The following is a 25,497-nucleotide window of genomic DNA, read 5'->3' as shown; positions in this document are numbered from 1 at the left end:
ATTTAAAATAAATACACTCTCTTACTCAGCTCCCTCCCAGACGTAGCTCTTGTAAGACAAAAGGTGGGATAAATCTCTTCCTTAGCCACGGTGATATCAGTGTGGTCTTGGAAAATACGTGAATTCCAAGGTTGTGACATACTCATTTTTTTGTGAAATTCAAATTCTTAAGCTAAATGGTCATGAGTGTAATTATAAATAGAGATGGCATCAAGGTATTTTCTACCTTCATTTTCATTGGGTTTTAGATCACAAGTGTAGTTGTATACAAAATGTACGTTTTTGATTTAAAGGTTTTTTCATCAGTGGCTTCCAGTCTATTTTTTCTACAACTCAAAACTTAAAAGGGAATTAAGATAGGTTGTACCTATAAAAATTCACATATAAATTGGTTGATTTAGGTTGATTTAGTAAACTGAATAGTACTCACTGTATATAGGGAGCTGTGCAAGTGTAAAGATAATTCAATGACATCCTTGCATTTAAGTAGTTTATAAACTAGTGTGGAAAATTATGCATAAATAATGATAAATGTTAAATGATAAATGCACAGAATAGCATAAACTGCTTTGGGACTCAGAGGAGGGGAATTGTGGAGTCTTTCATGGGAGGAACTGAAAGGTCAAGCTAAGAAACAGAGGTTGGGGGTGTGTGTGTGTGGCACGTGCCAGGCTGCTTGCCTTCTTGTTCTCACCGTCCTTGAGAGCTAGGCACAAGGAGAAAAGTGCAGCTGTGTCACTCACTGAGGAGCTGCTTTTTGGTGGTGGACTTTGAGTGGAATGGTCAGGAGCTTGGAGTTAGGTGTGAGGTCAGTCCTAGCTCTGCCACTGCCTAGATGTGTGTGAGAATGAGTTAGCCTGGATGCCAAGTGTCGCTGCCTCATTTGCACTATGATAATGGTGCCAGTGCCCACCTCACAGTGTTGTTGGGAGAGATGAGTGAGATACAGAAGTCAGGTTGGGCTGGTCAAGCGTTGGTCAACAAAATACAGCTGGTTAAAATACAGTTCGGTTCATTTCCTGTTGGTGTCGCCATCACTGTGGCCACGATGCCTCCATCAGGGTGAGGCATGCTGCCATCTTTGCCTCTGTGACTAGACTCCTTCTCCTTTACACATCTTTTCCAGAAATGCATTTCCATTCCATGAGGATGAAATTCAGAATTGAATAACATTCCACAACCCACTCCTCCCAAATTCTTTAGAGCTCTAATTTGAGTTGAGGTCTGCTGTTGGGAACAAATGAATCTCTAGCGAATGTACTCCTAAAATAAGCGTCTTGGGCTTAAAAATGAAAAATCAGGGTCCTTTGTTTAAAAACGAGGTGAAAACATTACTATAGATATTAAAATGTGAAACATTTCCTTTAAAAATATTTTACTTACAAAATATAATAGGAATACTAGTAATGAATGATATATATATATAAGATTATAAGTTGCAAATGTATTTGTGTCAATATCATGTAATAAATAGGAATACTTGATACAGTATCTTAATTCATCATAAAGTTTTCCTGACTCACTTTTCTACAAATTCATTTTTTAGGTCATCAGAAGTATATATTTTTGCAATCTTGCTTTCAGTTGATATAATTGAAAACAGCTTTTGTCACTCCTGGCAAATGCAAGATTCCAACTAATTTATTTTCAATGTGTTATTTTGAGAAAGATCTTTCCATTGATTCAACCGCTACTGGAGCTTTATAGGTTATGACAGCATTGAGAGAAATTTCCAAAAACTCCCTGTCCTCTGTGCCTGCCCCTGCTCAGCTCCATCCTTCGTAGGGTGGGGCAGGGAACCTGGGACCTCCTCTTTCCCTGGGGATTACTCTGCTACCCCTGATTATTTCCAGTGTCCAGGAAATGAGCCTACACTTGAAAACAGAAACTCTGGGTTCTAACCCCAGCTTTGTCACTAAGAAGCTTTCTCTTCCCAAAGCAGGTTGATTAATCACTCTGTTTAGTCTCCACATTTGCTAAGTAGTCTGTGTATCTTACCTGTGACTGGAGCATGAAGATGTGACGTGTTTGGGTATATAGCTAAATTTTGAAATGAAAAAAATCTGAATATTATTGTGGAATAACATTAAAAATATAATTACAATACCACATGGCCTGATTTACTCCAGTTTTCATGCTTGATCTAAGACAACAGAATGAAGCTCAGATGCTTTAGAAAAGCAGCTGGTTGGGGCCATTCTAGCTGTGGCAGTTTTTCATAAATTCGGTAGGTGGCGCTATTTGCTATGGTAAAACAGAGTTGGTTACTGCCTGTAGGCTAGAGAGGATGACGCCCAAGCCTGCATATGGTGAAGTGTTCATTACCATTTGACTATTAAGCACTGTATTGGCAAAACTTAGTGAATGGATGCGGTCATTTTACCTTCAAAAAGGAGGGAAATAGGGGATGCCAGACTAAGAAGAAAGGATTGGTATAGTGGAAGGTCAGCAATTCCTATCTAAAATAGAAATAAACTGGTGCCGGAAAAGGAAGTTATAGTACAGGTACCTTGGAAAAGAAGATTAGCCTTGTATGATTCAGTAAGACTTTAAGCGCCTCAATTTTTTTTTTTCCCCTAAGGAGCAGATGATTAGGATGTGGGTTTCTCAGAGAAAACTGTCGATGGTTTATCATAAGGCCATGCAGTCACGACAGCACCTGCAGCGCTGCCCTGCTCTGGTGTCTGCTAGTGAGAGCTGATTGATTTATCAGCCGCATCTACATCTCTAGGATCTTGCCTGCCGTTGAGAGAAACAATAACATAGCCCTTTGAGGTTTAAACAAGATGTCTATCTCCTTTCCTTTAAAAATAAAACAGCTTCTCTGACTACAAAATTTTTGATGTATGTATGTTTTTAAAAATGTGGGTATGTTTGAGATCACAGGAGCATTATAGACTCTGAGTAGGGCACTAAATAAGTTTAAGATCAAGAGTAGGAGGCTAAATGCCTTGAATTCTGCCAAATGTAAGTCATTGCTATGTTGTAATTTGTAGTAAAGAAAATGGAGGAAGCATTACCCTCCCGTATTTGGCAGAAATAATGAGGCAAATGGTGGAGTCAATGAGAAAGAGAAAATGTATTGCATACCTACTGTGTGCCAGTCCTGTGCGCTCTTGTGCAATATGCTATTTGCTTTGGTATCTTTGTAAAAGAAGTAATTCTTCTTACTTTCACTCTCGCTTACAGTAGCTGTGTGGTACTTATGCTGGTTTTTCAGAATGTTCTATGATTCTCTTATCACTGAGAGAATTTGACTCTAACAGAAAAGAGTGTTTCTGCTTGGGAGATTGCTTAATCCATCTCTTAGCTTAATCTGAGCGTTTGCAGAAGTTCTGTCAGCTAATGGTTCTAATCACCCAGGGCAGTTAGCCTCAGTGTACCGTAAATACTCAAACATGATGCCTTCATTAAACTGAAGACCATTTGGATAATTTCTCTTCTGAAGTTCTTATCTCTGAGTATCTACAAACCAAACAAAGGGCCTATGTTTTGAGCAGCAGATGTTTCACAACCCTTCCTATATGCCAGCAATCTCATGTAAAATAATCCAAGGGAAAAGGACAAAGGCGGGCCTAACAGGGGGGCATGTGAAATAGCTTTTAGTCTTCATGTGCATTTCAAGTGAGGATACTATGGTGTGACAAACTGGCTCTTTCATTTTTCAAAATAGCTTTATAAAAGAGAATGAATTAGAGGTACATAACCTCTTAGTTAAGACTCTGAGTGTTCTGAATTGGCTTTCTGAGAATCATCCTTGGCATTACAATTTATTTTCAGTGTGATTCATGGAGGCATGGCAACTTTTCAAACTTATTTTTCCTTTAGGTCAATCGATGAGACATTCAGCTTGGCTGAAGAAACCTGTAGTTCCAACCCAGCCATAGTTCGGAGGAAGAAAATTGCCATAAGCATCATCTTTTCCCTGTGTGAGAAAGAAGAAGCACAAAGGAGTTTCCAAGACTTCTTCTTTTCTCATTTCCCCCTATTTGAATCTCACATGAACAGGCTGAAGAGTGCAATTGAAAAGGTAATATGAATGCAATTTAGCGTCAAATAGCAAAGCAATTTGGGGCCTTAAAGATGGCAGAATCTCTTTGTTTATGTGTCAGATCACTTGAGAAGTTGTCATTTGCATCAGTGGTAGATCCTTCCACAGGATGATGATAGATATCAGATACTGCGTTAGGAAAGGGAATTACTGCTTTCTTTCTTTCTTTCTTTCTTTTTTTAAAGATTTATTTATGCATGCAAGAGCTGAGGTACAGGCCAGAGGTGTGGAGGGGTGAGAGGATTCATCAGAGACAGAGTGGGGAACAGAACAGGCAGACTGACTGAAATACACTGCTGAGGGGAACAGCGGGTGAGCCAGGAGAGGTCTGCTGTGCCATGTGGGTTGCTCCCTGGCTGAATAAGCTTTTCTTCTCTTCCATAAAGGCCATGATCTCCTGTAGGAAAATAGCAGAATCAAGTCTCCGAGTTCAGTTTTATGTCAGCCGTCTGATGGAAGCTCTGGGAGAATTCAGGTAAATTGATAAAGTTTGATGATTCCAATAGGTGTAATTTATGAGTAGCAGAAACAGCCATGGATCTAGAGACACATAGATACCATGGCTTGGAGAAATTGGCAGACTTTCAATTATTAGTCATATTAACAGTTCCTTCCTTCAAGATGGAAACTGAGTCCAAATGGAGAAAAAAAAGTTAAGTCACCAAGTAATCTTCACTACTCCCTGACAGTCTTTGATGTGGTTGTTTTAGCAGGGTGAATGGGAAAGTAATATGAGCCTGTTCATTATTTCACATATTCTCACAAAAGCCTTAAGAGTAAGCACTATTAACCCCATTTTTATAGACGTAAAATCATCAGGGATGCATGTCCAAACCATAGATGGAGAGTCAAAAGCTTTGGGGGATTTTCAAAATGTGTGACTATTTGGTGCCCCTAAGACCTCAACCCTACCCCTTCCCTCATGTTGTTCAAGCATCAGTTGTAGTTTTTATCATCTGAAATGAAAAGAGTGATTTGGGTTAAAGAACTAAAACACCAGCCAACACTGGGAGCATTGAGTGACCTCTGGTCCCATTTTCAATATAGCTTGTCCCTTTTTCTTCCTTTATTTCTTTACTACTAATGGGCATAGTATTGACACGGGCATTGTGAAAATGAATTGTCTTTTCATTGACATGAAATGAGTATTTCATGTCAAGAGTTGGCATGCCTTTTCTGTAAAGGGGCTCTGTCACAGCTGTTCAACTCTGCTGTTATGCAAAGCAGTGATGGACTATATGTAAATAAATGAGCTTGGCTGTTCCCAATAAATCTTTACTTATAAAATGGTGTCGTCAAATGTGGCCTGTGGGTTATAGTTTATACCTGTTTTATTTCCTGCATGACTCCCTTAAGGATTACATAGATTCCAGTTATTGTTGTCTTCTTTATTCTTTCATACAAAGATTCACCAAAATGATATTTGTGACAGTTTTGTGTATCCCTCTCTTTCTCTTCTACAGAGGGACGATCTGGAACTTGTATTCTGTTCCAAGGATAACCGAACCAATATGGCTTACCATGATGTCCAGCACTTTGGAAAAAACCCAGCTGTGCCAGCGCTTTCTCAAGGAGTTTACACTCCTGATAGAGCAGATCAATAAAAACCAGTAAGCTTCAGCTCTGTGGAGCCTTGTATGTAAGCCCTGTAGCTCACGTGTGTGCTGCAGGGCCTTGTATGTAAGCCCCGTAACTCACACGTGTGCTGCAGGGCCTTGTATGTAAGCCCTGTAGCTCATGCGTGTGCTGCAGGGCCTTGTGTGTAAGCCCTGTAGCTCACGTGTGTGCTGCATAAGACGTGCCTCTCCCTACACTGACTCATCTGGTTGTATTTTCTTCTATTTCTCCAAGGTTTTTTGCTGCCTTACTGACTGCAGTGTTAACCTACCACCTGGCCTGGGTACCAACTGTCATGCCTGTTGACCACCCTCCCATTAAAGCCTTCTCAGAGAAACGCACCTCCCAGTCCGTGAACACCCTGGCCAAAACGCACCCTTACAATCCTCTCTGGGCGCAGCTGGGTTGGTATCTAATATGGTTGTTCGGAGACTACGTGGAATGGGCTGGGAAAAATGATAGGTGTTTGAGTCAAGTTACACTAATTTCACCACCTTTTAAATTTTTGCTGAAGTCAGATACCTTTCTGTGCACTGCTTTCTTATAATTAGTTGGTGGCATTTATTTCCTTAAGCTTACTTTTGTACTTAGTTATGGTATTGGAATCCAATGCTTTGGCGTAGTTGTTTGGGTCTCTCTCTCTTTCTCTCAGAGCAAGGAAGGCTTACTTAGGAAATGTTAAAACAGCATTTTCTGTAAAAAGAAGTATGGACTCAATGAGTTTGAAACCAAACTTGCATATTTGGGTTCGTGGGGGGAGGGCGGTACTCTTGGACCTCTCATGCATCTGTATTTTTAGAATGATCGGTATAGACACTCGCACCTGCCACATGCCAGGGACAGGGATTGAGTGACATACTGCATAGTCTCGAAAACTAGCTGCTTAACAGCTCTGGCAGATTTATCCTCGGATGATTCCATTACACCAGGATTATCCCTGTGATAGGGATGTGCTGAAGGATGCAGGAAGCAGGCCTTGTAGTGTAGAGCTGAGACCGCGGGTGCCAGAGCCAGGCGTGTAGATCAAGTCCAGTATCCAGAGGCAAGGGACCTGGCCTCTGTGTCCGTTTCTTCAGTTCTTAGAGGAGCTGATAATAGCCCACAGTTGCTGCGGCAATTAGTAATTTGTAACCACCCTTTGATGAAAATATTAACATTGGGGGGCACTGAGAGGCTGAGGGGTGGGATTTTTCAAGGAAGGCTTGTTTGAGAAAATGTTAAATTGGCACTTTCCAGAAAAAGACATACAGACTTTTTCTCTAATCTTAGAAAACAGCTTGTTATAATAACAATGAAAGCTGATACTGTGAGTCAAGCACTGGTTTAAGTGCTTTTTAAGCATATTATTAGATAGGTTCTTATTCCTCTCTTACTATTGTCCTCACTTTGTAGATAATAAAGATGTCTTGCCCTTGTGCTCAGGGTCATGAGATGTATAAGAAGAGAAAGCATGGTCCAGGGTTAGGGGGATGGTAGCTTAAATGTAGTTAAAATGAATAGCTGAAGAATTTGTGGATGTTAAAAATGTGTTTAGCACAACTGATCAGTGTTGAGCTCAGGAAAGAACTCAGCCTGCCTAACACACTCTAGGTCCCCCAGTTCTTCCTGAGGGAGGCAGAGGGTTATTGTTCTTGTTATGGAAGGATAATCTTGAAAAAAATGTATGGTTAATTGGTGAAGGGAAGCTGCTGGATGTTAAGGAAACAGTGTTTCATGCTGCCTGGGTCATCCATTTAAAAACAATGCTAATTAAGCAGTGTGCATTTAATTAGATAAATGTATTTATAATTAGACATGCTTCTCTTTTGAAATTTAACTAATTGAGAGCCATTAATTCCGTTCCATAGAAAGGCAAAGTCCCTTCCTATGGGCTCCGAGGTCGCTCTCCAAGGAGGTGGTGTGTTATTGAAAGTCTCCAGTGCTCCCCTCCCCCAAACCATCCATGGGGGTCTGGCTGTGGGTTGGAGTAGCTGAGGAGGTGCTGAGGCCTGTCATATGATCGCTTTGTAAAGCCTAGTGTGAATGATGGTTGAGTTTATATTACTACAGGAAATCAAGGGGCTCCAATAATTTGACAGGGGAGATACTTTGAATGATTACTGTTTTCCTTATATATATATACCCAGTCACAGGAAAATATAACTTGCTGGGGAAATACAATGATGCAGATGTAATTTTAATCCTGGTTCCTAAATAATAGAAAAGATTCTGTCTTGGATTGTTTCAAAGGCTCATCTGAGAGCGTGCCAGGACAGCTACGATGGCTGTGCCTGTTGCTCTCTGGCTGGTGAGCAAGCCTGAGGGAGGAGAGAAGCTGGGAGCAACCTTGAGCCCCTTCACACTCTCATGCTGACTGTTCGGAGGCTTTGCCATCCTTGCCTCTGCTGCTGCAAGCTCCCTGTGAGGGTTTCTCAAAGTGGGGGTCACCACCCAGCAGAGGGGGTGGACGGCACGCTAGAGCGGAAACGTCAGGGTGACCCGTGTATGTGTTGTGAAGTGTCTGTGTGAGAGGGTGTGCGGGCCACAGGGTCGTGTGCTTCTTGTGTGGGATGAGGGTGGGGACTTTGCAAACTGCTCGGCTCCACCACCGGCTGAGAAGTTCCAGGTCCATCTCTGTTTGACTTTACCTGAAGGATTCGTGGAAGTGAAAAGTAGCTTTTCTCCTCAAAGAGGATTTGAGATCAGTGGTTTAAATTAATATAAATTAAAAAGTCTGAAATTTACCTTTTTTCCCCCCTCCAAAGTTAAAATTGTGTTCTTCAGAATGCAGTAGAATTAGACTGCAATGAAAAATATGATAAGGAGAAAATTCCCAAATACTGAGAAATTAAACAGCCACATTTATTTATTTTTGATGTTAAAATAGTGAATATTTTATTTTTATTTTTATTTTTTTTTTAGAGGCACGTATTTTATTTATTTATTTGTTTGTTTGTTTGTTTGTTTATACATGCACTGGGTACAGTCAGAAGCGCGGGAGGGTGAGAGAATTCACCAGAGCCAGAGCGGGGAGCAGAGCAGGCAGAAGAACCGAAGTACACTGCTGAGGGGAGCAGCGGGCGGCAGGAGAGGTCTGCACGCCATGTGGGACCCTCCTCCGGTGGGCGGGGAGCAGCTGGGGATCGAACCGGCGCCGCAGAGGCCGCGGGGAGCTTCGCAACCCAGCACTCAACCTCTGCGCCACCGGGGAGGCCCTGAATATTTTATTTTTGCCATCTTCCTTAATTTCTTTTTTTTTAGGATTTCAGGGTTTTTTTCCCTTTTTAAAATTTTTTTTTAAAAAATTTTACATCATTTGTTCATTTTTAAACAATATTTGCTTCCCCCCACCCCCTCAGGTGTAGTCGCCATAGTTTCCTTCCCCAAGGCACCCGTGCACCATCACCTCAGTCTCCTGTGGTCCTCCCTCCCGCCCTCTGATCCCTCTCCCTCCTCCTCCCCCGCAGGATGGCTCTGGTTTTTGCTTTGTTGTGTTTTGTACTGTTCTTTTTTTTACCCTGATGTCTTACTGGGTTCCTCTATATTCCCGCTATAAGTGAAACCATCCGATAGTTTTCTTTTTCCTTCTGGCTTATTTCACCGAGCATAATTCCTTCTAGCTCCATCCACGTTGCAGCCAATGGCCTGAGTTTATCCTTTTTGATTACAAACAGCCACATTTAAATAACCCACAGACCAATGAATTTCCACAGGAGAAATTAAAAAATAGTTTGAAGCAAATGATAATGAAGACATGGCAGCGACACCGTGTAGGGTTAGGGAGACGCTGTCTGAGGCCCGTCATAGCGGGCGAGCATTTATTACAATGTAATAAAGAAAAAAATGGTTCTTTAAAATACCTCATTTTCTGTCCTTGTTTATCTTCCCCCCTTTCTCCCTGTACCTCCACGCCCCACCTCTCAGCACCCTCTCTTCACGCGCTCCGCTCCTGAGGGCTCTTGACGCCTTGCCTCGCCTCTCTCCTTGTCTCTCTCTCCCCACTCGTTCTGGTTTCCATCTTCTCACTGTCTCCCAGGGTGTGTTTCTCCTTTTCCTCTTCCCCTCTCTGCCTGTCTTCTTCTCCCAGGGGTGTTGTTCCCTGTGTGCTGGACTCCCCGTCTCTGGTTCTCTGCCATCTCCTCTGCTCTCTGCAGCTCCACCTCTTCTCCTTTCCTCTCTGCTGTCTTCTCCCCAGCCCCCTCCTCTGTCCTCTGACTGCTGCTCCCGCTGCCCTGTCTCTGTCTCCTCTTCCCTGAGGCCACTGGGCCCCTCCTGCTTCCCTGCAAGCTGTCCTTGGCCTTTCCTGTTCACTGGGAAATACTTTTTTTTTTTAATTTTTTAAATTAATATTTCATTTTATATAATTCTTACATCATTTTTCATTTTTGCACAATGTATGCATTTCCATTTTGGTTATATTCCCCATACAATTACACCCCCCCCTTATTTTGACCCTAGTCCTTCCTCTCCCCTTCCCTCCCCCCCAACCCCACCATAGTATGTCTCTGGTTTATAGTTGTTTGTTGATTTTGATTTTTACTTTGTATTAATTAGTCGTTTTCCTGGTCCCTTATTTAGGTTTTCTAAATTCCTGCTATGAATGAGACCATCCTGTATTTTCCTTTTTCTTTCTGACTTATTTCTCTGAGCATGATCCCTTCCAGCTCCATCCATGTTGCTGTAAACTGCAAGTGTTTATCTTTTTTGATTGCTGAGTAATATTCCATTGTGTATATGTACCACATCTTCTAGATCCTGTCATCTACTTTCTAACCCTTTTTTCTGTTGCTCACTCCCACTTTCTCACTTTAATTTTAAATTGTGGTTTAAAAAGCACAATTGTTATCTTAACCACCTGACTATAGTTCAGCATTAAGTCTGTTCACATTACTGTGTAACCTCTTCCTTGGTTTGCAAAACAATACTCCTAAAAACAAAGTTTCTGCTCTAAAATTAGTAACTTCATCAGTCCAGGACTCAAAAATTAGCTTCAACTTTAAGATGCAATAAATTTTTAATATCATAGGTCTTTTATTTTAATGGTGCATTATTTATGGAATCGGGCCCTGAAGTAACAGCACTGTTTCCACACACATCACTCTCATTACTTTATATAGTTTATTATATTTTTCTATTTCATTTTTTTCCATGTATGTCTTAGTCATTTAAAATATACAATACCAAAAGTTAAAAAAAAATTGCTATCAAAGAATATTGTCACTCTGACTGGTCTTTCCTTTGTGATACTTCTCATACCAGATTCAGATATGTAGCACTTACCTTCTTTGTTAATATTGAAACTGATTTAACAAGAATGTCCCATGAATTCCTGAAATGACCATGATATCCTATAGCAGTGAGCAGCTATAATCACAAAAGTAGCAAAAATTAAACTTTTAGTCAGGAAAGTTTTCTCAGAAGTACTTGTCCTAGCATCAGACTGTATCTCAGGTTTGGGGGGAGGGAGTTGTTTGTTTTTTTTGTATCTTTAGATGATTTGTCAGTTAGTTGCAAAAGTCTCCAAAGATAAGGCTCTATTAGTAAACTAGTCTTTTTATAGAGAGGATTGTTCAATGTCATTTCTGTCCTGCAGTAGCTTTCCACTAGGGACTACTTTCCAGACCAGGAACTTCCTCAGTACTCCCAAGGGAAGTACTTCTTATTGCATCTGATATCTTTGTCCCCAGTCTTAATCTATCAACTTAATTAGTTTTATCTCGTATATGCCCTTACAAATGCCTTTCCTCCTCTCTCTCAATGCAGTCCTCAGATGGAGTCTAACTTCTTGAGTTCTAATTAATTACTATTGCCACGTGCCACCTCTCCTTTATTTAGTAACTTTTCCAGTTTGGATTTGGTTCAACATTCTGATGATTCCCTTAATGGTTTCTGACTCAGGACTGGCTGTGCAGAGATAGAAACAAGATAAATTCATGTGAAACATTTTGTTCGATGCTTGAGATATCAATGTTAATTTTTTGTTGTGATTGTTAGTATTTTATTATCAAGATATTTTGCTATGAAGGTTATAAAAATACAATAATGAGGTTACCCAATGCAGTAATTTTTAGACATTTGACAAATACTTTAATGAAACACTTACACTTTAGGGTTGATTGACACATTTGCCCTTCTTCCACTTTTAAGCTAAATGTGTGTGGTTCATCCACTGGTTTTTAATCAGATTGGCAAGATATAACTTATGGAACATATTTTTTTTACATAGAATCTTCATGTGAAGCCATGTAAAGAAAATATTCAGAATTACTATTCATAATTAACTAATTTTCTTCTTCTTGATCAAATTGATAATGCTTGGTGCGTGTATGTTTATTGAGAGAATTCTGAGATGGCCATCTTATTAAGTATTTTGAATGAAACTCACTGCACTTCTGTTTAGAGATTCCTGAATTTGAATTTCACCTTCAAGGCCTGTTGTCCTGGATTCTTGTTTTTTTTTAAATCTAGTTTAAAAGATTATTCTAATTTCCAAGATATAATATTTGATTTAGTCATATATTTAAAACTGTGGTTTTAGCCTGCCTTGGGGAGGTGGGAACAGCCAGCCTGGGGAGCTCCCTGGGAAGACCTTACAAGCACAGAGAGAGGGATTGTGTATTTAGTGGATCGAGAGCAGTAGGTGCAGCCTGCAGCAGGCCTTTCCAGGCAGACTTCCCATTAGAGAGGCAAAACTTGAACAGTCATTACTAGGCATTTCCTCTTTGCCCCCTTAAGGTGGATGAAGAAGCCTTTCTAGTTTGGGGGAGTACAGCCAGCTACTTCTTGTAAAGGCCGACACATCTGTGACCTGCTCACCCCAAAGGACTTTTTTTTTGTGTCTTGCTTTGCCCTATAGGTGATCTTTATGGAGCCATCGGCTCTCCAGTGAGGCTGACTCGCACCGTGGTGGTGGGGAAGCAGAAGGATTTGGTCCAGCGCATACTTTATGTCCTGACCTACTTTCTCCGTTGCTCTGAGCTTCAAGAGAACCAGCTGACCTGGTGTGGGAACTGCAGCGAAGGTGAACAGATGTTAAATGGGAGCAAGATCACAACAGCCTTGGAGAGAGGCGAGGTGGAGGAGTCTGAGTATGTGGTCGTGACCGTCAGAAGCGAGCCTGCTCTGCTTCCCCCCATGCTGCCACCCATCACCGCTGAGGGAAGGGACCCTGGGCCTGAGGGCTTGGCTGGGGCCCCAGAGGGCACTGACCTTAGAGACCTGTGTCCCAAACCTGACAAAGAAGTAAACAGGAGTCCAGAGCAGAGTTCTGAGGCCTGCAGCCAGGGATTCCCAGAGCCGGCACTGGCCAGCTCTTGGAAACGTCAGGGGCCACTTTGTGAGGATGAAGACAGTAAAGAAGAGCCCCTTCAAGATGGCTCTTCAGGGTTCTCCAGCTGTGAAGTTCTGGGGGCAGGACTGAAGGTCGGCCAACAAACTGTCAGTGAGGAGTTGAAAGGGGAGATGCCTAGAAAATTACCAGAGCGGTCAGCGGCCTGGCCATGCCCTGACAGACATTCCCGGGAGAAGGCTCCCTTAGAAAAGGTCACTTTCCAAATTGGAAGCTCCTTATCTCCAGAGTCTGACTTGGAAAGCCGCGCCAAAAGAATGGAGGAGCGGCTGAAGGCCTGTAGACAAAGTGCAGAGCCAGCCAGGCCCTCGGCTGAGCAAAGGGGGGCTGCCGAGGTGGCTCAGGACCAGCAGGTGTCTGGATGCTCCATCACCCCCGGCTTCAGGAAGAATGTTGGCTGTCCCCAGGACCGGTCTTCAGAGGGAGAGGACGGGGAATTTGACAGGGGTTTTGCCGAGGACAGAGGCATCAGACCCGAGGTCCTGGCGGATGCGGCGGGGCTGCCTGGCCCACCTGCTCCCGAGGCCCGCGCGGCAGGAGCGGGGCGGTGCCACCCGATGGGCGCAGAGGGACCTTTGGTGGCGCCTGTTCCCAATCGGGGTGCCCAGCAGGACTCTGGCTTCTCGGTGGCCGCACATGTCCCCCGTGGGGACCCCGGCAGGAAGGCCGGCCGCAGGGCCGAGGGCGACATCCCCAGGAACGAGAGCTCGGACAGCGCCCTCGGAGACAGCGACGACGAGGCCTGCGCCGCGGCCATGTTGCCCGCGGGCCCCGGCGACCGCGCGGAGGGGGCCTCTGAGGTGGAGCTGCCGCTGCCCAGGTACGCGGCCCCTGTGCGCACTTATGGGCCCCTGTGGTTTTGTGTTTTGTTTTGTTTTGTGTTTTTTTGCCCACAAATACTGGCCGTGCCGGCCAAGCCTTGCTGGCGGTGGCCAGCCTGCCCGTTCAACAAGATGGCCGCCGTGTGGCGAGGCAGCGCCCCAGAGCAGGGACACAGGCGAGGGGGCCTCTCTGTCACCGTGGTGACATTGGGGGAGGCAAAGGGGAGAGAGGGGCAGGGAGTTCACTCTCCGGTCGGCTGTGAGGGCCCTGTGGGCTGGCAGCAGATGCCTTGCCCTGGAGGTGGTGGGTTAAGCTCGCCCAGGCGGCCTCCGTCCTGCGGGTGCAGCCACGTGAGGGGCTGGGGAAACACCACCTCTCCCTCAACACGCCATCAGGTTGATTTTTCGGCCTGTGGTGACTGAAAGCAGTAATTAGAGGACTCCTCTCTTCCTCGCATTGCCCTGTGCAGATGTGTTGAGTTCCTAAAGCCAGACTTTTGGCAAGAGCCCGCCCACCTAGCAGACGCTTCACCCTCTGGCACAGGCTGCCTGGTGGGGGGTTCAAGATGAAGGGCTAGAACAATCTCATAATCAGCCCTCAAAAATCTGTTGTTTTTTCCTGCCCTCTCCTTTAAAATAAAATGCCTTTTTCTCTTCCAAACCTCTTCCGTTCCACTTACCATAGGATGGGTGAATGGAACCTCCCTGAGTCTGTTTCTCTTGGAGATTCTGTCCCAGTTATAATGCCAGAAGGGAGCACGTTGTTGACTGTGAATTCTAACGGGCCAATATTGTTTTAGCTCTCAGAGCGTCAGCAACCCAAATGTGAGAAACTTTGGCCGCTCACTTCTGGCAGGGTACTGCCCCACCTACATGCCTGACCTGGTGCTTCATGGGACCAGCAGCGACGAGAAGCTGAAGCAGTGCCTGGCGGCCGATCTAGTCCACACGGTGCATGTAAGTGACCTCAGCTCCGGGCCAATGGTCCTGGCCAGCCACAGGTGGCTCCACTGAGGAGACTGTAGTAAAGGCCTGTGTGTAGAGATGCAGGGGTTACCCGAACCAGTCGGGCTGCTCAGCACCCAGGTATTAGCAACAGCTGGGAGCTGTGGCTCACCTGGGCCTGGCGGAGTCCTAGTGGGGAGCAGAGGCACCAGAGCTGTGGAGAGCTGGGCCTGGACAAGATGCTGCCTGGCTGTGAGAGCAGTGAGAGGGATGGGGGATGGCGCCCTCCTTGCTCTCCAGCCCCATGCTCTTCTGGTGCTTCAAATGACTGGCCCAGCTGGAGGCCAGAGAGCAAGGTCATCGCTGGTGCTGGTGCTGGTGCATATATAGTCCTGTGGCCCACAGAGGTCAGCCTCCTGGGGTCTGAACAGGACAGCAAAGGGAAGAGTGGATCTGGGGGTGGGGGCGGGGGGGCAGCTAGACTGGGCAAACAATAAATAGCACAGATGGTGACAATTATATGCCGTCATGGGGAGGACCTAAGAGATGTCACATATGGTTTGCTTTTTATCCGATCCTTACTAGTCCCTAAAACTAATTTTTTTAAACTGATTTGTCATTAAGTTCACTTTGATGGCGGCATGAGGATGACGGTATAAAGATTAACAAGTCTTACTGGAAAATTGCCTTGTGGCTGCCGTTAAGTGCTTTTTTGCTATCTGCAGCGTGACAGGAACTGAACAGTTAAGGAAACGGTGTCAATCTGATGGGCCTGTTTTTAATTGAGCTGCTATTGGGCAGATGTACAAAAATAGATGTTTTGCATTGGAAGCACATTATATCTTGTGCAACAGGGAAGGTCCTGGTCACGTGAAGAAAATTGGAATTTGGCTTGTGACCTACCTCCTCACCCAACAAGTATTTTTTGAGAGGTGGAATAGAAGGCTGTGATGTTATCTTTGGCCTTGAGCATCAGCCCTGCAAAGACTAAACATACCTTAGACACAGGCTAAACAGTGTGAAGATATTTGTGAGAAAGGAAGAGAAAAACAGTCGTGGAACAGATGTCCACATAACCCCCCTGAAGGGGGAGAGAGAAGAGACGAGGCAAGGGCGTCAGCACAGTACACTCTTGTACCCAGAATACCCTGACCCCACCCAGCTTGGCGATGGGACACCACCCCTCACCAGGATGTTCCTGGAATTGAACGAAGAAGATCCTTTGTCTTTGGAAGGAATGGCGTAATGTTTGATTTGCATGGTTGTAGTGAACATGGAATACTTGTTTAAGATTTCAGAGTTGATACATCAGTGACCTTAGAATAAGAACAGTGCACTTGTTATGCGATGTTGCCTTCTAGATGGTCTTAAACCATGTATACACCTCAGCATTTAGACTTGCGTGTACCTAGTGGCCGTCTATAGCGATTGGCAGGGAGTGCGAGGCCCTCTTTCTCACCAAATCTTTATATAGGCTAAACCTGTGCGGCGTTGTCCTTCTGCTCTATCAGCTTGATTCTTAAGACAGGTGTTGCTCCCTGGCCCTGCTCCCAGGGTGCCTCCTCTTCTGTTTCTGACAGGGGTGCTAAGAACCTGCGTGTGAACTAATGGGGGGACATGAACCTCACCAGCTGGGGAAGGTGAACTCCCCCAGGCTCCCTCAGTAACCACTGTAGAAATGCAACCCACTGAGCAAGAACCTGCCTTGAACCTAGCTGCAAAACCATTCATGAAATTTTCTAATATTTTCAATAGGCTGATAAGTCCCAATTTTTATATACTAGGTTTTCATGTTGACCATCTAGCTCTATAGTTCTTACATTTGAAAAAAGAAAGCCATGTTTCTCTATTTGTACTCTTAAGGATTTTTTATATATCATTTTTTTCCCCTCCCTATAGAAGTAATGTTTTCACACTATAGTTTTTCTCATTTCTTTAGACTAGGCAATCACCCCAAAATCGAAAGTTATTAAACATAATAACCTGTATTGTGTCAAATTGTGGGTACATCCAAAGTGCAGCCATGCATGGGTGTTAATAGGAAATTACTACGGGTTCATAAAAATATCTTTAGAAGTTTAATACATTCAGAATGTATCCAATTAGCATTAGTGGATTTCTAATTTCACTTGACACATTCATCATCATGAATTTTGCTTTTGAAGTCGTGTTCCATTTAAACTGCCTCTCACACTGGGGCTCGATTCTGGTCTGTGGTAGTGTTTAAATAAAAACAGCCTGACTTTCAACTGCCATTTACAAATATTTGTTGAAAAATAAATTAGGAAGGTTTTTTTTTAAATATTAAATTTACTGTTCCACAAGCCTAGTAATTAAATTCTTGAGTATCTTGCCAGAGAAGGAAGCAAATATCCAAGAACACATACATGACCAGAGTTAGAGCTAAAACAGTGGCTTTTTGAGGAAAAAAAGTTTGGGATAAATTGCCTTTTCATAACTTGCTCTCAAAATCTCAAAAATCTATTTTTTTGGATGGTCCTGATTTTCAGGGCTCATGCTAGACTTTGTTGCACTTTGACATTCGTAATTGTTTTTAGAGAAGGATTTTCAGTAACTGTTTAAAAGTAATTGATCTAAGTTATTGATCTATTTTCTAGCTGTGTGCATGATTGGGTTGTAAAATCTCTCTGAGGTGAATGTGCACTTTTATAGCCTTGGTGAACTAGCTTGTGGAGTTTCTTCTCTCATTGAGGGTTTATATTCTAGAACAGCCAGTAGTAAGACTACTTTTCTTTATTCTGTCTCTTATGAAAAAAATGATGTATTAACTTCATTTATTTCCATTTTTGTTACTGGCTTTCACATGTTACAATTCTGAAGGTCTTTAAATATTTAAACACATGTTCTTATTTAATCCATATACCACCTCTTTTCTGTCATTTGAACTGTTTCTCTGCCTCCTAGCATATAGATTATACAGCTGCCTTAAATTAGGCTCGAGAAATACTCAGTTTCGGTTTTTTCCTTGCCACATCTAAATGTGCATTCTTTCCTCTGTTTCTCTTTCGACTTTAAGTGGTAAAATAACGGGGGGGGGGGGGGAGATAGAGAGATTTCCTCTGTCCCCGTGATCCTCAGATAGCTTCTCTCTTCTTTTTTCTGAGTTTAATGCAGGTTTTCTGCCCATGGATTCTGCTGCCCAGGCCAGCATCAGGGTATTGAAGGTGGGACAGAGGAGGTGGTAAGGGAGCACTGACAGCACCGATGGGTTGAGTTACTGTTACTGCTGTTAGTTCCTGTTACTGCTCATTTGCTTATTGTCTTAAGTAAATCAATTGGCATCACTAAGCCTGAGAGAAATATATTTACAGGGACAGATGAGATGCAGTCCAGTGGTTTAAGGGTTTGGCTTCTAAAGACAGACAAATCTGTGTTTGAATCATGGCTCATCCCTTAGTGGCTTTGCAGCCTTGGGTAAGTTCCTTTAGTTTTGTAAGCATCCATTTCATCTTCTGTAAACTGAACAGTACTTACAGATATGGTTTGAAAACTCTGAGATAATACATGTGACTTATTTAGCACAGCACGTGGCATATCACTCAATGCCCAATAAGTGCTAGCCATGCAAATTATGTACATGAAAGTGCCTCATAAACAAGTTTCCCCAAAAATGCCTATTGGCAGTGAGGAGACCACACCCATACATACATTCATCCAGCACTGAAGGAGTCCACATTGCCTTTGCCTGCGATGTCGCAAGAGAAAACCAGCCGATTCTAACTCTGTTGGGTAGGGCCGACGAGACCAAAATTAAAATTGGCATCACACTTTAACGTATTTTTAAGAAACTATGTTCCAGGGCTTCAGACATTTACTGAATAATCCATAAAATGAAGTAACAGTTGGCTATAGCAGCCTCTTTCATTTAATTTTAAGGCTAACAACAGATTGACTCCAGAAATATCATGCGGAAATCAGCAGCACAGATAAGGAGCTTCGCTAATGCTTGGCTGTGATGTATGCCCATGAATAGCTAATTGAGCCATGTGGTGTGATCAACCAGGAAGACTACAAAAGAACAGCAAGTCACATCAAATGATAAATCATTACTTAAGGAGACATCTATGTAGGACAGACCTGCTATTTATCACTCCTCGTGTTGCTTTTATTTCCCTGTGTTGTGGGGGAATAAGGTGATGCACACACATACACATATGTATTTGTGGGCACACGTGTTTGCACTTATAAGCATGTGCACTGGGTTATGACTTTAAAGTGTATTTCTTAATGTGGATGGTGGTAAAAAAGAATAGGAAAAAATACTGCTCTCCAGTCTGAAATCTTCGTGATTCTCTCCCCTTTCTTACTGTGACTGCACTTTTGCTTCAATTCAGCTTCACCATTTTTTTCCCTAGTCTAGCTGCACAGTCGCCACAGGTGCAGATAGAGTCACTGCAGCATCTGCTCTTCCTGTCGTCCAGAATCCCGCTCGCTCTGTGCCAGCACCCCGCCCCCACCCTGGCCTTTGCGGTCTTCCCGACTTTCTTCCTTCTATTCGTGCATCCCCAGTTTTCTTGAGGTCTTTCTCTGCTCATACAGGCCATGTCTTGCAAGTCTATGTTTGGGTTCGTTTTTCTTTGCATAATCCAAGGAATTGTAAATCATGCCAAGGCCGGTTGTCTCGCCACCTCCAAAATGGATTCTGAATCCAAATACAAAGATGACATCAGGGCTTGTCGTATACATTTTAGCTAGTTTCCCCCAATTTCTGCCTTAGGTACTGTTGCCTTCCCAGGGTGAGGATGTCCATGATCATTTGTTTCTGCTGAAGTTTGGGTAGTTACTGTGTCAGTCATGATGGTGATGGATCTTCAGGCAGCCAGAGGGGAGAAAGAATCCCCTTAACTTTCTTAGCTAGTGTCCCTGTGTCCAGTTTCTTCCTTTTCCTGTCACCTTGCACAGTGCCACCAAGGGCTCTTTCTAAAACATGAATGTCATCATTTGCTCTTCTCCTTTAATAGTTTCCCATGCTTTTTTGAGAGTAAAATATAAACTCTGTGACTGAAATTGTTCCTTTTATGTCTTTCATGCACAAGTGCACACACGCACACACACTTGCACGTACACACTCTTCCCATTTTATGCACCAATCACTAGCTTGCCATTCTCTAATGGTTCACCTTTTCTCCCACCTCTTTACCTGGGCACTGTTGCTTCCTTTGCCTAAGGCTCTAGAGAACAAACTTCTATATATTTTTGAAGACCCAGTTCAAATGTTGCCTCTTCTTTGAAACCATCCCAGGCAACCCCAGAGAGAAGTGAGCTATTCTCACCTCCGGGCCCTAAGCACATTGCCCCATGCCTCTCTTCTGTTTCCAACATCTCTTTCTCCCATGAGGGCTGAGGGACCTGGAAACAGAAAAGGGGGCCTGGGGTTCTTTCACATCCCCAACACCCAGCCCAGTGCCTGGCATATAAAAAGCACTCAGTGATTTCAGCTTACTAGTCCCCATAAAACTGAGTTTAAGGACATGTGTATTTATTACAACGGTAAAATCCCATGATTAATGCGTCTCTTTACCCTGAAGTTAAGAGAAATAGCAGATGGTCTTTCTTTAGAAAATAAAGGGGAAGAGTAATGTGTTTAGACATGATGCCTGTGCCTCTTTGTGTGCATTTCTTTTCTACCTAAAGGAGAACAAAAAGCTTATTATAGGTCTCTCAGGCTTCATTTCTCTTATGTTTTGTAAATATTGGGCACATGTCTAATTTTGATGTTTTTCCAGCTTTTTCACGGTCTACAAAATGTCTGGACATTCATGCCATTCTCTGCAAAACAGCTTCCAACCCTATCACATTTTATTTTGCAGTCATGCAAAATAATTGACCTCGAGCATCTCTGCTCACCCTAAAGCTGTGTCAGCAAGTGACCAGTGAGCAGTCCCGAGGCCACACACCGCATCTGCAAGGTCATGGGCTGAACTTGGATATCAGTCCAGTGACCTGCCGATCACAGCCACACGCACAAACACACAGATAGTCAGATGTTTCCTTCGCATGCCTTGGCCTCTCCCTCCTTCCCTCGGCCCCCAGCTGCCTCTGCCTTTAGAATGTGTTTGGACTCCCCAGAGGCCCCACCTGGCTTACCTGCCGGCATTCACACCTTCAGCAGAGTCCCATCACCCAAGCTGATTGCTTTTCTCCTCTTCTCCACCTTGTTACAGCACTTAAGCCTTTAGTGAGTGACACTGAATCTATGTCCAAGAGACGAAACTTCTGATAAAGAGTTATGATAAGATCATATAATTCTTACCCCTTTTGGTGTTTTCGTATGTTAAAGTCTCTTGCTGAACTAGAAATCTCAGATGGTGACATTTCAGGTGGTCTGGGTGACATGTTTGACCAACAGGGGGGCAGGGAGCTGGAGATGGCCCTAGGGGAGGGGGAAGGGAGTCAGGCCTGCACATTTACCTGCCTGTTAGGACGTGCTTCGTACTTTTTGTGTCTTAGGTGCTATGTTTACAGCTGTGGTCATGTATGAGGTGGAGGGACGGAGCTGGAGGGGGGACTGTGCTACATGAAACTCATCAGAGACAGAAAGAAAAGTCTATATGATCTCACTTATCTGTGGAATCTAAAAACATTTTCAAAAGCAAACCAAATGTCAGAAAGAAAAAATAAAATCAGGCTGTGGTTACCAAGTTGGAGGGTGAGGAGGGAGGGGGATTTGGAGGTAAGTGCCCAAAAGATACAAACTTCTGATTATAAGATAAATAAGTACTAGGGATGTAATCTACCCCTGGGGTGTGGTAGATAGGAAACTTGCTAAGAGAGTAAATCCTAAGGGTTCTCATCACAAGGAGAATATTTGTTTTTCCTTTATTCTTTTTTTATTGTATCTGTATGAGAGGATGGGTGTTGGCTGAACCTATTGTGTTATTCATTTCAGAAGGCATGTAAATCAAACCATCCTGTGGTATGCCTTAAGCGTATGCAGTGATGTCTGGCAATTATTTCTCAATAAAACTGAAAAACAAGTGAAAACAAAAAGAGGTGAGAAGATTCCAGCAACATATTTTACTGAACTGATGCAGACATGCCTCCCCCTACAGCAATGGAAATGATGGATAAAATATTACCATCCCCACCCTAACTCCATTGTTATGTGTATAAAAAAAAATCTCTTGGGCCTCCCCGGTGGCACAGCAGTTGAGCGCTGGGTTGTGAAGCTGCCCGCAGCCTCTTCAGTGCCGGTTCAATCCCCAGCTGCTCCCCAGCCACCAGAGGAGGGTCCCCACATGGCGCGCAGACCTCTCCTGCCGCCTGCTGCTCCCCTCTGCAGTGTACTTCGGTCCTTCTGCCTGCTCTGCTCCCCGCTCTGGCTCTGGTGAATTCTCTCACCCTCCCGTGCTTCTGACTGTACCCAGTGCTTGTATAAATAAATAAAAATAAATCTTAAAAAAAAAAAAAGCAAACATTATGAAAAAAAAAATCTCTTTGGGGCTTCCCTGGTGGCGCAAGAGGTTAAGCCTCTGCGGCATGAGTTCGATCCCCGGCCGGCGAGGAAGCTACCCACATGGTGCAGCAGACCTTTCGTGTCTTGCCCACTGCTCCCCTCAGCAGTGTATTTCAGTAGATCTGCCTGTTCTGCTCCCCACTCTGTCTCTGGTGAATCCTCTCACCCCCCCCCCTGCATCTCTGGCCTGTACCCTAACTCTTGTATGCATAAATAAATAAATCTTTTTAAAAAAAATCTCTTTGTGCCAGAAACAAATAGAAATCAAAGTCAGATACTAGATGTGGGCTGAGGTACCAGTGACTCTCTGTGATATTAGTCTGGTCGCATGCCCAAGGAATGCGAGCTGAGTTTCTAAGAGCCACTTTGGACAAGGTCTGTGGCCATGTACACACATAAGGCTTGGAACCTGGAACTGAGCCCCTTACCTAGAACACGGAGCTTCAGAGAGCTGCTCCCCTAAAAAAAGGGAGCTAGAAAACTCCAACTATAAACAAGCAGAGAAGCAAGTTAGAAACTTGAGTGGGGGGTGGGGGGAATGAAATCGCCCTTGAGAAATCAAAATCCCAAGTGTGTACTCGGGATGGATTTGGGGCTCAAGTTTATTCTAACCAAGTGACTTGGAAATCCCTTTCCAAGAAATAAGTGTAGAATGTAGAAGGTGGAAACCTCCAGGATTCTGGCAGTGGGAAGCACACTAGATGCTTTCACAACCTCAAGCTTTTGAGACGTAGACAACTTCTCTTCTTGTTCTCTGTCATTTTACAACTCTCAGGTCTTTAATGACGGGCACGGAATGTGTTTCCAAGAGACACATAAATCAAAACATCTCCAGCAAGATGGAAACTACTTATCACATATAAGGAAGCCAGGATGATGGCGCATAAGCAACCACAAGTAGGAGAATTAGCAGCCCTAGAACAACCTGAAATAACTATCCATTCACTTTTTAGAATGGTTACAGTGTTAAAAAGAGGATTTGGAATCTTGTGGGGGGAAAGCTAGTTTGCGTTGGGGGAGTGACAAGTGATTATTTAGATTTGTAAAAGCTAAAAACAACTGAAATTAGAAAACAAGGTCATTGTAACTGAAACTCACAACATGGGTTAAAAGAAGAGCAGATTAAATATAGATACAAAGCCTTAGAGTTTGTGAAATGGAGCCTAGATTTGAGATTGCCTCTCAGTGTACCTCTAAACAGAGGTGCATGCAAAAATATGAAAAAGTAAGAGATGTGGCTGCTAGAACAAGAAGATTTAGGGTGTGTTCAGAAGACAAGAGTGATAAAAGGGCAAACAACACTGAAGAAAGAATGGCTGTGGTTTTTCAGATCAAATAAGCACACAGACACCCAAGTAGGGTAAATATAGACCCACTTAGCTATCAGATAGGGCTTCACAAAGTCTTGTAACCTGCCAGAGAAAAGACATGGCACCTGTGGTCCAGGAGTTTGAAATTTGACAGGAAATACAAAGAAATGAATTCACAGTAAAAAAAACACTGTAGAACCTACTGCAGTGGGAGGTGCAGGAATAGTGTGGGCTTCCTGGAGCTCATGACCTGTGAGCTGGGATCAGTAGGAATTAACAAAGTGGATGGTCAAGAAGGGGTGCAGGGGGCAGCGTGTCTCTTTCAGGAAACTGGTTTCTTCTGGCTGGTTGGGTTGATGAGCACCATATTTACCCAAGACAGAGCTGACTGCCATGCAGGCTGTCCTGTCGGTCCTCTATCTTGATTAAACTGATGCCAGCAAAGACCCTTTTCTGGGTGATTTCTAGACTGGAGGGAGTGTTTAACAAAGGTGAGGGACAACCGGATTTCTTAAGAGTTGTGAGACTGAAGGGTTTTTGTTTTTCTAAAAAAATGGTCGGCACCCTCACATCTGCAGTCCTTATATGTGGCTCTCAGATACCCAGAAGTGGGGGTTGGCATGGGCTGTCTTATGTAGCTTACATCTTCAGGTTTGAGGAGGCGGTGGAGGATGTGGTTATATAGGTGGACCTTCAAGCCTATGGAGGAAAAAGAATAAAAATGGGGATCTGAGGATGAACAAAGAGAAGAGCAGGATGCTGAGAAGGTGAACGTCACACAGTGACTTTCCTAATTTCCCTAATTAGGGGCCTTACTTGAAGCTATGTAAAGAATAATATTACTAAGCCAAGGAGCTGTCACCGTGAGGAATCTTTGAGAAAAGTTATTTTGTCATACAGCATTAGCTTATTCAAGCTCAGTTGAAGTTATCAAACTTAACCAGAATTATCCTCTGTAGAATGATTAACAAATTGACACAGAAATGAAGCCAAATCTATGTTGTATTATCTAGAATATTTCAGAGAAGAAGAAAAGCTATAGGGTGGTACCTTTAATTACCTACATCATAAATCATCTGCTCTCTTTGTTTTTGAAAGAGGCTGCCCAGTGATTCACCCCTAATAGTTAAATCTGCACTACTAGATCTACTGTGCAAATTTGAGAGGTGACAAGGAGGCCAGAGGTCTGTCTGTGCTACACATCGGGTGGGCTGATAAGAGGTCAGTGAGGATAACTGTCTGGCACTGCCAGCAGCAGGAAGATGAGGAGCTTTCTTACCAGAGTCATCACGGAGGCAGCTATGTTTCCTACTGTGGGTGTCAGCTCCAGAGTGTCGCTCGCACTTCTTACAGTCTTCAGGGATTTCCACCCTGACAAGGCCCTAAGGCTTCAGAGTAGAGGGCTTGGCAGAATCATTGAACTAAAAGTTGAAAACACTGAATGAGTTCCTCGCTTCTGTTCCCAACAGAAGAAGATACTTAACAAGCGCCTATATTTCGTGTCCTTAGTGGTTCTAGCTACAGTTCCTATCTGTGTTCCTGGCCAACCCTCAGGAAAAAATGGCATCAAGAACTAATAAGTAGTTATTGGAAGTTTAATGCGAGAATGGTATTTTCCTAGTCTTAATCAAGTTAAAAATAGGTAATCACGTGAAATGTTAGTCATTGAAGTGTTGTATATGGAAAAGAAATGTATTAGCAATTGTGCAGATGACTTAATAGGAACTGGGCTGAATCCAAAAATAAAGATATCTGAGTAAAGAATGGTTCAACATCGCCAATGTGTATTAGAGACTTAACACAAACCCAGCATGTTATTAAGCTCATTTCAGAGACTTAGCAAAACAGAAGAAAAATAAAATGTGATTTCTTTCCTTGAGTTACTTAATGAAACTTATCTGTGTGTAGGCAGAGACTTTGAAGCTGAGAACAAGCAGAGGTGTGATTAA

The 25,497-nt window shown here is 43.5% G+C and overlaps 1 protein-coding gene across 1 annotated transcript in view; it reads left to right on the top strand.

Moving 5' to 3' along the window:
- FNIP2 (folliculin interacting protein 2) overlaps nucleotides 1-25,497 on the top strand; it is a gene marked incomplete at both ends in the record, with an annotated part of 109,087 nt that overhangs the window by 72,454 nt on the left and 11,136 nt on the right. The window contains 6 exons of the mRNA XM_084245319.1: nucleotides 3,829-4,030; nucleotides 4,438-4,526; nucleotides 5,515-5,661; nucleotides 5,903-6,072; nucleotides 12,504-13,815; nucleotides 14,617-14,773. Coding sequence (XP_084101445.1) covers nucleotides 3,829-4,030; nucleotides 4,438-4,526; nucleotides 5,515-5,661; nucleotides 5,903-6,072; nucleotides 12,504-13,815; nucleotides 14,617-14,773 — 2,077 coding nt within the window. The remainder of the gene's footprint in view (nucleotides 1-3,828; nucleotides 4,031-4,437; nucleotides 4,527-5,514; nucleotides 5,662-5,902; nucleotides 6,073-12,503; nucleotides 13,816-14,616; nucleotides 14,774-25,497) is intronic.

Source organism: Talpa europaea (assembly GCF_964194135.1).
Source record: "Talpa europaea genome assembly, chromosome: 10".
Taxonomy (NCBI): domain Eukaryota; kingdom Metazoa; phylum Chordata; class Mammalia; order Eulipotyphla; family Talpidae; genus Talpa; species Talpa europaea.
The sequence above is the reverse complement of the archived record's forward strand: the minus strand, read 5'-3'. Positions and strand labels throughout refer to the sequence as shown.